General features: G+C 42.2%; 1 protein-coding gene across 17 annotated transcripts; it reads right to left on the bottom strand.

The window, feature by feature from the left end:
* Positions 1–822: 822 nt before the first annotated feature.
* On the bottom strand, positions 823–6,967 carry LOC105042336 (protein TIFY 4B). 17 transcript variants are annotated; one of them, XR_002164099.3, is made up of 10 exons: positions 6,685–6,966; positions 6,421–6,575; positions 6,105–6,292; positions 5,437–5,521; positions 5,174–5,354; positions 5,003–5,077; positions 4,079–4,162; positions 3,071–3,160; positions 2,762–2,976; positions 823–1,770 (listed from the first exon to the last, which is right to left on the bottom strand). XR_002164099.3 is itself a non-coding variant. In XM_073253627.1 (10 exons), the coding sequence occupies exons 1-10, from the start codon at positions 6,839–6,841 to the stop codon at positions 1,754–1,756; spliced, it is 1,194 nt and encodes a 397-aa protein (XP_073109728.1). In that variant the 5' UTR covers positions 6,842–6,967; the 3' UTR covers positions 823–1,753. The 17 variants fall into 17 exon arrangements, 12 of the variants coding, with proteins under 12 accessions (XP_073109728.1, XP_010917799.1, XP_010917802.1 ...); XR_831507.4 differs by having other exon boundaries at positions 823–1,767; XR_002164100.3 differs by having other exon boundaries at positions 823–1,767; positions 5,003–5,071; positions 6,685–6,965.
* Positions 6,968–9,850: the final 2,883 nt, after the last annotated feature.

Here is a 9,850-nt window from a genome sequence, read left to right as displayed (position 1 = left end):
ATAGAAGATTCTTCCAAAGCATTCTGCTTTCTTCATGCCAAGCTTAGTAGTTAAACTCTACAATAGCGAGAATACTATACAAGAGATCCTATTAAAATAAACTGCTCGATGCCACTAATAAAAAGTTTAAAATCTCTTATGAATATAGAAGAGATAGGATGGCCATTTGGCCAAATCTAGAATTGATCATACCCAGATGATAATTAGAACCGTCTAGGATTTCCTTAACAAAGATTCCCAGAGAAAAGGATCAAGTTAGCCCTCATGAATAGCTTAATGCACTAGTTCCTTCAAACATTTGAGGATGCAAGTGTTTGGCAATGTTTTTAGATAGTCTCCATTGATTTAACAAATGTTGCAGTGTTTAAGATAGTCCATACAATTCATTCCCAAGATGTCCGTCTCCTATCCCCCTACCACCGGGGAGTCCCCTCCGGGGTTATCACTCTGCTGCATTTGGCCTGTTCTGTGGGCACCTTTGGTCATGGTAAGTAAAAGTCTCTTGCTTCTTCACACAGAATAAATCTTCTCCTAGCTTATTCTGTAGAACTACATAAGCTACCACCATTTCTAAAGATTTGCAATAACTCAGCTTCTGTCATTATATAAGGACTTGGGTTCCATATGAGATACCAGTGCATGATCTTGGACAAGTTCAACTCTGATAATGGTAGCAATGTCCAACAGTAATAGTATCGAAGTGGTAATATCCATGTTAATATACACGTCTGTTGAATGTTTATAAGGTACCATTATATCCTTGCCAAAGGGAAAACTCAAGGTCTCCGAATTCATCTGCCGTGCATTCAGAAACTGATACAATTATGGAAAGAAATGATTAATTTGAGATAAAATTCATCATTGACTTACAAACAACTATCTCAATTTTTCAGAACCCTACTATATAGCAAGGAGTCAAACTAATGGGGCTTGGTTCTGCTGGTTGGCATACCTCTCTTTGGCCATGTGCTGTGGCGAAGTTCTGAGTTCAAACCAAGGTGGCATTCCCTTCATATTCCTTGAAGGAAAATAAGGAATTGGCCGCAATTAAGGATCTTACAAAATAAATTATCCATAACACAAGCAAATTTGAAGGACTATGCAAATGCCAATTTAAAAAAAAAAAAACTCCTACTTAGCCTAAAAAAGGGACCTGTCAGTTAGGAGGCTACAGAGCTAGTATCTTACAAGTACTTTGAGTTCAAGTTTTTTCATGCACTGCGACTCAGCTAACACATAGGCCTACCATCAACCTGGCCAGATATCTTAGTTGCAGAATCAGCAGAACTCATTTCTCGAGCAAAATCAGATGATCAAACTCAAACCACATTCACCTAGCAGATAAGATCACTGAAGTTTGACACAGGCCTATGGCTGTGGTCTTGGATAGATAGGAGCCAAGTTAATAAGATAGAAAAATGCTGGGACTCTTGGCCAATTTCTGGTATGCACAAAGGCTAATGACGATCCTCAACTCTTTTTCTTCTTTTCCTGAACTTATTACCATGGTATTCTGATCCACAAACTTATTTACCGGCTGATCAAGGTTGCAACAGCCTTAATGAAGCGAAGTGAAGCTTCTTGGATATCGAAATCTCAGCCAAAATGAGGGCAGGCATTTAGATTAGGTGGGTTTTTCATCTCAAAACAATGTGGAACCAACAGTCTGCTTTTCCACTTAAGGTATTGAAGCCCATCTTTGTGTCATTGGATCAGTTAGATAATCATAGACTGATCAATGTCACGTAGCAATTCATTTGCCACCACCTGCTAACATGTAAACATAATGAAAAATAAGCTTTTTGTGATAAATAATTTAAGACAAAAAACAATACCTACTGAAAACATAACAAGGAAGCACCTTTTGGCTAGCAATACATTGACAAAAGAGACAGTCAAAAAAACAGTGGAATTTATTTGATTGAGTCGATAACAAGAAGTTTATGGGCTTAATTATCAACTAACGAAGTATAATACACACAAAACAAGATGAATTGAAAACACAATTTCATTCAACAACTTATAATAAGATTTGAGCCATGTTGGCAACTCAAGCTTTCTGCCGGTCCAACTACATAATCAGCAAAATATGATGCCAAATCACAGTTTTTTTTTTCCCGGCTAACCATAGGTAAAATCCAGAAAATCAATCCTCAGAACCTATTTTAGGAAACCTAAATATGACAGTGGCTCTCCCTTTACGAAGTATTCACTGATACAAGATCACATCAGTAACAAAAAAAAAAAGACTGCTCTGCAGCAAATCATGGATGACAAAAGTAATAAATAAATGGCACAGATTAACTTCTACTCTATTGAACTTCAGCCTAAGAAAACTAACCCAGATGGAGCTGAATAAATTTAAAATTTTATAAATCATAATGCCAACCGCAATCAAGAGCATTAAAAACATATGTGCAAGTCTTTATATAGTTAAAGCAGAAACAGTCAGATCTGCTAAAAGGCCATCTTTCTTATCACATGTTTGTCACTCTTGGACAGAAAACATGAGAATTCATAGAGACATAATACTGCACACCAAGGGACTAAATAGAAATGAACATATAGTTTAGCATATGATGAGTCTTGTCAGGAAGTTATTCCCATGTAGTTCTGGTAAGGATTATCGTCATTTATCTATCCAAGCATATGTCACTATGTTTTAAATTCGATTTCATCTGTGATATTGCTTTTTAAACAGCAGTCATATACTATAGAGTAAATTATCTCTCAGATAAGTTACAAGGTCATTTTCACCTACCATCATCATTGAGATCAACCGAGATATGATGTTTCTGAGTCTGGAACTCTATTGAACTGCACCTAGTTGGTGTGCAAGGTGGTCTAGGATGGGTAGGGGAGCTAGTGTCACTCTGACTTAACTGCTCATTTGGTATCTGACCCCTGAACTTTTGGCTCAAGTACATCATCTCCATGTTTGAAGGTGGCCCTCCAAGAGTTTTCTTGCCTTTAAACCTTCCCATGAGCAATAAGTAAATGAAATTCATTCTAACCATCATGACTCAAGCAAGGGTAGGTGGGTCATTCTTTCGATGAAAACAACTCATACCTGTCCTTCCTTTTCTCCAGATACCGCTGCAACGATGCTTTTCTACTTGTTGGACCCTCTGCAGTAGGTAAAACCAGCATATGTTGGAAGCTACAAGAGCAGTAAGAACAGAAAATTGTAAACCATATACCAAGTTGTCGATTTGAAACTTCTTGTTTAGGTTAACATATACATTCATTTACCCCGACCTTCATATCTCTTAATATAATTAACACACAATCTTTTCTAGCTTGTGTGCGCATGTACATGCAAAAAGAAGCCTATTCTTTGGTTAATTTATGCAAAAAATTGGCATAAGTCACCTTGTGGATGCCCAAAATCGAGATAGAACAATATATCATTCTATAACAGCCACAACTACTTGTGTTTTCTAGTATGACAAAGAAAATTCTAGAGTTTGTAAACTTTAGCAATTCAAAAAATATTTGCATTTCAAACCTGGCCTCCATTCACAAGTATACCATCTAACAGTAGATTACTTTAAACTGAGTGGACAAGCAAAGACAAACACTTGCTTTAAAAGAAGTCAATAATTAAAAGCATGGGAATTTGATTTCAAGCAAGTAACAATATATAGGAATATGTCATGAGACACCTTGTTTCATATAAAAATTCACTTGGATCAACTAATGACATAAAATTACAAAAAAGGGCTGGAAATATTAATTCCCTCTACAAGGATGTAGATAAGTATAGGCTCCGGCACTAGTGGTACATGTGGTCCAGAGTGATTGGACCTGCGGTGGTCCAACAATTACACCGAAGCCAGTAACATACGTGTATCTTGAGAAGATGAACTGGGTTACGCTGTTAAATGTTATACTATTTGAAAAAGAAATTTATTTTGGTGGTGCTTTAAAAATAATCTTGTATGATTTAAACCAAGTATCGACTGACATAATAAACATGAAATCAGTAATTTGAAATATTATCAACATGTGAATTTCATTCCTTTACAGCCTGTGCAGCTATAGCACCCAATCACATGAAAAGGCTTTAAGTCCTTACCATGAAATTGTGTTTCTGATATCAAAGAATTAACAAGCAGAGCCCAAAGTAAGGCTGTCAATTGTGCGAAATGTCTGAAGGCACCTGCCCATGCACAACTACATATGAGCATACATAAAGTTCCAAGTACCTGTGAACTTTTTAGTTTATATATAAACAACCCAACCTAGTTCAAACGACTTATAAATTATACATAATTTATTACCATCTCTAATATATCAAATTTTTGTAAGTTTCTATAAATTGGCTGATTGATTGCCTAACAAATAAGATTAGCTTACAGCATGAACATAAAAAGATCCAAGAGACACATTGAGCTCTTCACAATCTATAAACAAGCCATTTCTAAAGAGCTCGATTTGTGCTCGAAATTAATGACCTGGCATCAGCAGAAGCTCAGCTCGATTACAAATTCAAGCCAAGCCTGAGAATAGCCTAGCTCGCTAGCGCTCGGCTCGAGTCACCCCTCTCGGGACCTATCCAAACCTAGACAAGACATGACATAAACATACGGTTCCAAGCTTGATTGAATGGATTCCATGAAAACTCATTAGAGACCATGCAAACAATCGAGCAAGGGGTCCATGGAGCATGATTGATCATGTCCAGCCGTAGGCCTCCCTCCCTCCCTCAAGGATGGGCCTGTGGCCCATTAATTCGCGTACAACAAATGAATTAATAATTCCACCCTAGAAACAAGGAACCTGTTCCCTACCCAACCTCAATTATCCAACAGCTATCCACTAGCGTGGTCGCTCTACTCGGAATTTAAATTAAAAACAAAGAAATAAACAGAGATGGGTCCCGGAAGCGTGTTCTTTGTCAGTAAGCCACGTCACCAGAGTCAAATTCTGGAGTCCACAAGACAGTTGCACGAAAAAAAAAAGTCGCAAATTTACCCGGTTACTTGCTCCGCTCTCTTACCAGGCTCGATATCTCGCGCGGCTCTCCACTCGGCGTCCGCTGCCTCCCGGAAATGATGGAAAAACCTCCCTGCAACTCAATTGCAAAGACGTCCGATCAAGATCAAACGGCTGATAATAATTAGACAGTGGCGATCTCGTAAATATGGTAAAACAATGGTTTATGAAGTACCAGCTGGCGAGGCGGGGAAAGCCGCGGCAGGCGGCGAAGCCGTAGGGACCGGGCCTCGGCCCGGTCCGAGAAAAGCAAGGGGAAAGCGGGCGCGGACCGGCCGCGAAGAGTGAACCGGACCGGGTTGGGCCACGGGGCCATAGCTGTCCCGGCTCCCCGCGAGTAGCATGATCGCCCGCGCCTGCAAACAACGACAAAAAAGCCAAGACGAGTCAAGCCCTTCCGTATCGCCCGAAACAGTTCGGGTTCGGATCAAGCGTTACCTTATCGGCCGTCACGTCGTTGTAGACGTTCACTTCGCCGTCGTAGAAGATCGTCATCTGGCACGTCGGTACTTCCTCCGGCACCCTGAGACCATCATCAGAGTTCACGAAGATCGTGACCGTCCAATCGATGTTCCGCGCAGATTACAAACAGAGCTCTCTGTCCCGCATAGAAACAAACGTGGGATTTCTCTTAAAAAGTTATCCGTCCGCCCGGCCATTCCGCGCTTCAGGTCCAGGGTGAAGACGGGGAGTAGCCATTAACGGGCGACGGAATGGTTTCGCAGGAGAAACCAACGGCAGATCATGCGTCCGCATAGAAAGTTATGTACGGGGAAAGTACAGCCTGAGCCATGTCTACCAGAGCAAGTTTAAAAGAAAATTTTACTTTTTACGAAAGTAAAGTCCACATCGAACGGTCCATAAAGATGAAAGGGATGGCGAATTTGGGTAAGTTCCAGTCCGATCGGGCACTCCTAGCCGTCGGATCAATGATTACGACTTATGGAAATAATCCACTATGGACACAAAATATCTTCAAAGCGGAACCCCGCCGATGCGGCGATCAACGCCGTCGGCGCCGCGGCGCGGCGCTGCGGCGCTGCGCAAGGGAACGACCGACGCACTTTAGCAAAAGCTACGATGGTTTTGGAGGAGGCGAAAAGAACCTGGGCGAGTGGGAGGGAATCTCCGGCGGTTGCTGGTCCCTCATGGCGACTGGGAAACGGCAGGACGGCTCGCCGGCAAAAAGGACCCGCGGGATCGGATCTCTCCTCCGGTACGGCGTCGGCGATGGCTCCTTCGCCGGCGCCGGCGAGTCGCCGCCTACCTCCTCCTGCGGCGACGGAAGAGAGGCCTAAAAATAGCAAATAAATATAAAATAAAGAACTAATTCCAAGGTAGAAAAAAAAAGTATAAGCCGACAGGGTTGGAAAGGAAATGTTTGGTGGTGGGAAAAGGTAAAGCAAGGGGGAGGGAGCTCACGTGCGGTGGGGTTACCGGCGGCATAGGGGGAGGCTTCTGGCGGCAGCCGGGGGTGGCGGGGTGGTCGCCGGAGTCGGGTCGGCCCTCGAGGAGGGCCTTGAGTGAGATGACCTGCTGGATCGCCTGCGATTTGTTCCAGGACGGCCGCCGCATGCCTACAAGGAACCGGCACGTGCCGGTCAGCCGCCGGAGACTCCCAAGAGCCAAAACTTTGAAAGAGAAAGGGAAGAGAGTAGGGGTGTGTGTGTGTTGGGGGGGGGAGACCTTTTTCTTTAAGGAATCGACGGCAGTCCTCGCGGGTGAGCTGCGCGATGTCCTCTTCGGTAAGCTCGCTGAGGGGCTTGTCGAGCGGCGATCTAACCAACGTCTCGGCAGCGTTCGTCGTAGCGCTGCCGGATTCCGGCCGGCGGTCCTCCTGCATCGCCTCGGATTCCGGCGAGGAGGTCGTGAGGTTCGGCGGGCTTAGGGGAGGAGAGCAGGCAAGGGGTAGGGGAGAGATATCATTGTCCCCCGCTCTCTCTCTCTCTCTCTCTCCTCGCTCGATCTGAGCTCTCTCTCTCTCTTTTTTAAAGTTTTTTAGTATAATAATACATGGGGAGAGGGAATGGAGACAGGAGTTCTGGTTGTGTCTTTCCCAAGAAAGAATGATTCATCTCCCTTCGCGATGCCAATCGTTGCGGACACTCCAATCGCTATCTGCACAGAAATCGGAGCGCGTATTGCGCGATCTAACGGTTGATGTTGCGGAAGGAGGGGAATCACTCCTTCGTGTGAAAGATACAACCCGAAGCTTGGGGGGCCCAGAGAAATAATAATAATAATAATAGAGGAAAAAATTAATAAGGGGATGGGGTTTGGCTGCGACGTCTCCGCTTCGCTGGGGCTTTTTCCTTTTTCTAAAGGGGGGCTGCAACCCCATGCTGCCACGTTAGTGCACTGCTTCCCATTTAATGCTCCCTCTCGCACTGGACAAAAATGAGACCGTACTTTTTGTCAAATTACGAAAATAACATTGCTTCTACGGCACCCGGTCTACCATTGATAAGTACACGCTCTCTCCTGGACCCGTTTTTGTTTGAAGAAACAGCCTCCTTTCGAGATTTTTAATATTTGAATTTATGGGTCGAAAACATGAATCAAACTATTAATTTATCATTTCAATCTACGAATTTAAAAATTTATGATTTAAACTTATAAATTATTTTTTTAATTCATGATTTCAAATTATATTTTTTTGACTACAACTTCTCTCTACAAAATTTTTTAATTCTCTTTCGGCCATCTAGCCCCCCTCCCCACGCCATCCCATATTGCTCCCCTCCCCTTCGACAACAGTTGCATCCCCTAAGCCCTGCCCCCTTACGATCCCCCCCGACTATCTTTATTGTTGCCCTTGAATCGCAGTCCCCAAATCCCCCTACCCCCACTACTCCCCTCCCCTCCGATAATGGTCTCGCCCTCCGGGCCCGCCCCTCTCCACCGTCCCCCCTCGGGCTGCCATTGTGTTGCCACTCTCGAATCGCGCCCCCAGGACCCTCCTCCCCCCGCCCCCTCCACAATCCTCACTTTGCTCCCATTCTCTCGGACCATTGGATCGCATCCCCGACCCCACCCCCTCCCCTCCCTTTCTTTCCGACACTCGGATCGCGGTCCTCGGCCCCCCACCACCCCCCTCACCCCCGACCCCAGTTGGTCCCCATACTGCTCCCCTTCTCTCCCACTATGGGGTCCCCCTCACCCCCTCCCCCACACCTTTGCTTTCCCATCTCTCCGATCATCTTTTGATCACCAAGCCGCTCTCCATCTTCGACTGCTCCCTCTATTGGATCCCGGACTCGACTGTCTTTCGTCAGTCCGATCATTGATATTCCCATCATCCCCCCTTTGATAATTTTTTTAATATTATTATCTATTTTTTTTGAATTGTTACAAGTGAAAAAAAAATAAAACTAATAATTATAATTTTTTTTTCTAAGCATATAAAACTTTACAATATTGTAAAAAATTATTATTAAAAAAATTTATTTTAATTTCTGACCTTGAGCCATATAGTTTACTCTATTTTGTATTTAATTGATAATTTTATATAGAGCATGCTAAAATTACTGTATTTGTTATATATGTAGTGCGGAAGAAAATATCACAGTCTTATACTACATAAATATTCTATAGTTTGTGGACCAAATGACATTGAATACATTGATCGTCCTCAAAGGGCAAGTAGAATTAAATTAAATTTGAGGAGTTGGAGAATAAATTATGTAGAGTCTTTCATGTAGACAGAAGCAAGAATAGACTCACGATAATATATAAATATTTACAAATTGTGCATCCGACATTATTAAAGTATGAACTGATTCTGATTTGTAAAGATAAAAATATTAAAATAATCTTTTCAACGGTTAATTCGCACTCATGTTTATCGGATGCAGAGTTGTATTTAGAAGTACAGCCTATTGAAGCTGAACAGAATAAATATGAAGTAGCCGATAGGAATATAAGAATAACTCAAGGCACTGAACAGATCGATCCATCTAGAATAACTCAAGGCACTGAACAGATTGATCCATCTAGAGCAACTCAGGGCACTGACCATGTACCAAGGACTCAAAGTTTCAGACATGCAAAGGACCAATTTTCTATAGTGGACTTGATATGGTAGGTGTCACTATCAGACAATTATCAATTTATACACCTGCTGATAATATGGTGCACATAGATAATCGGCTATTTGAGGAAGATGACATACGGAGTGGAGATGAGATGGACTTCCATCCTTAGCAAGCTAATACTTCTACTAATATAGGGTGCCGACCTATAGAAGAGCACCCAAATTTAGGAGTATTTGAAGCTCCTTCTGAAACATTTAGATCAATTGATTGGACAGCAGTTAATGTATCAATGTCTTCTGGATTAGAGGCACAGTGTACCAATTGGAAAAGAGGTGCCGAGTTGTCAAAAGGGCTTCATTTTACAGATAAGATGGAATTGCAAACTATAGTAAAACAGTATCATATTGAGAGGCATTATGAATTTAAAGTTATCAAGTCGGAGCCAAAGGTTTAGGTGGTAAAATACAAAAATAGAGAGTCAGGATGCAATTAGATGCTTCGAGCCGTTAAGCGATACGATTACTTTGAAATCACAAGGTATATCGATTATACTTTGAAATCACATGTGTTTCGGCTATACTTTCACAGGATCATTTTGGTCTTGATTCGAACTTTATTGCCAATAAAATTCAAGATGTTGTAAAAGAAATGCCCATAAATTTTATTGCCAGCATCGGTGTAATTAAAAATAGATACAACTATACGGCCACTTATAGAAAGTTGTGGGAGGCAAAGCAAAAAGCAATAGCATTGACATATAGAGATTAGAATAAATCTTATGATTTATTGCCAAAATAGTTGCATGTTGTATAGGAATT

Source organism: Elaeis guineensis, chromosome 3, assembly GCF_000442705.2.
Source record: "Elaeis guineensis isolate ETL-2024a chromosome 3, EG11, whole genome shotgun sequence".
Classification (NCBI taxonomy): domain Eukaryota; kingdom Viridiplantae; phylum Streptophyta; class Magnoliopsida; order Arecales; family Arecaceae; genus Elaeis; species Elaeis guineensis.
This window is presented reverse-complemented; position numbering and strand designations above follow the sequence as displayed.

Excerpts from the sequence above, each read along its gene's own strand:
- LOC105042336 (XM_010919497.4), bottom strand. The coding sequence starts at position 6,841 with ATGCAGGAGGACCGCCGGCCGGAATCCGGCAGCGCTACGACGAACGCT. Across the intron at positions 5,522-6,104 it reads ATTCCCTCCCACTCGCCCAG|GGTGCCGGAGGAAGTACCGA; the intron begins GTTCTTTTCGCC and ends TGATGGTCTCAG. Across the intron at positions 2,977-3,070 it reads CTGGAGAAAAGGAAGGACAG|GTTTAAAGGCAAGAAAACTC; the intron begins GTATGAGTTGTT and ends GCTCATGGGAAG.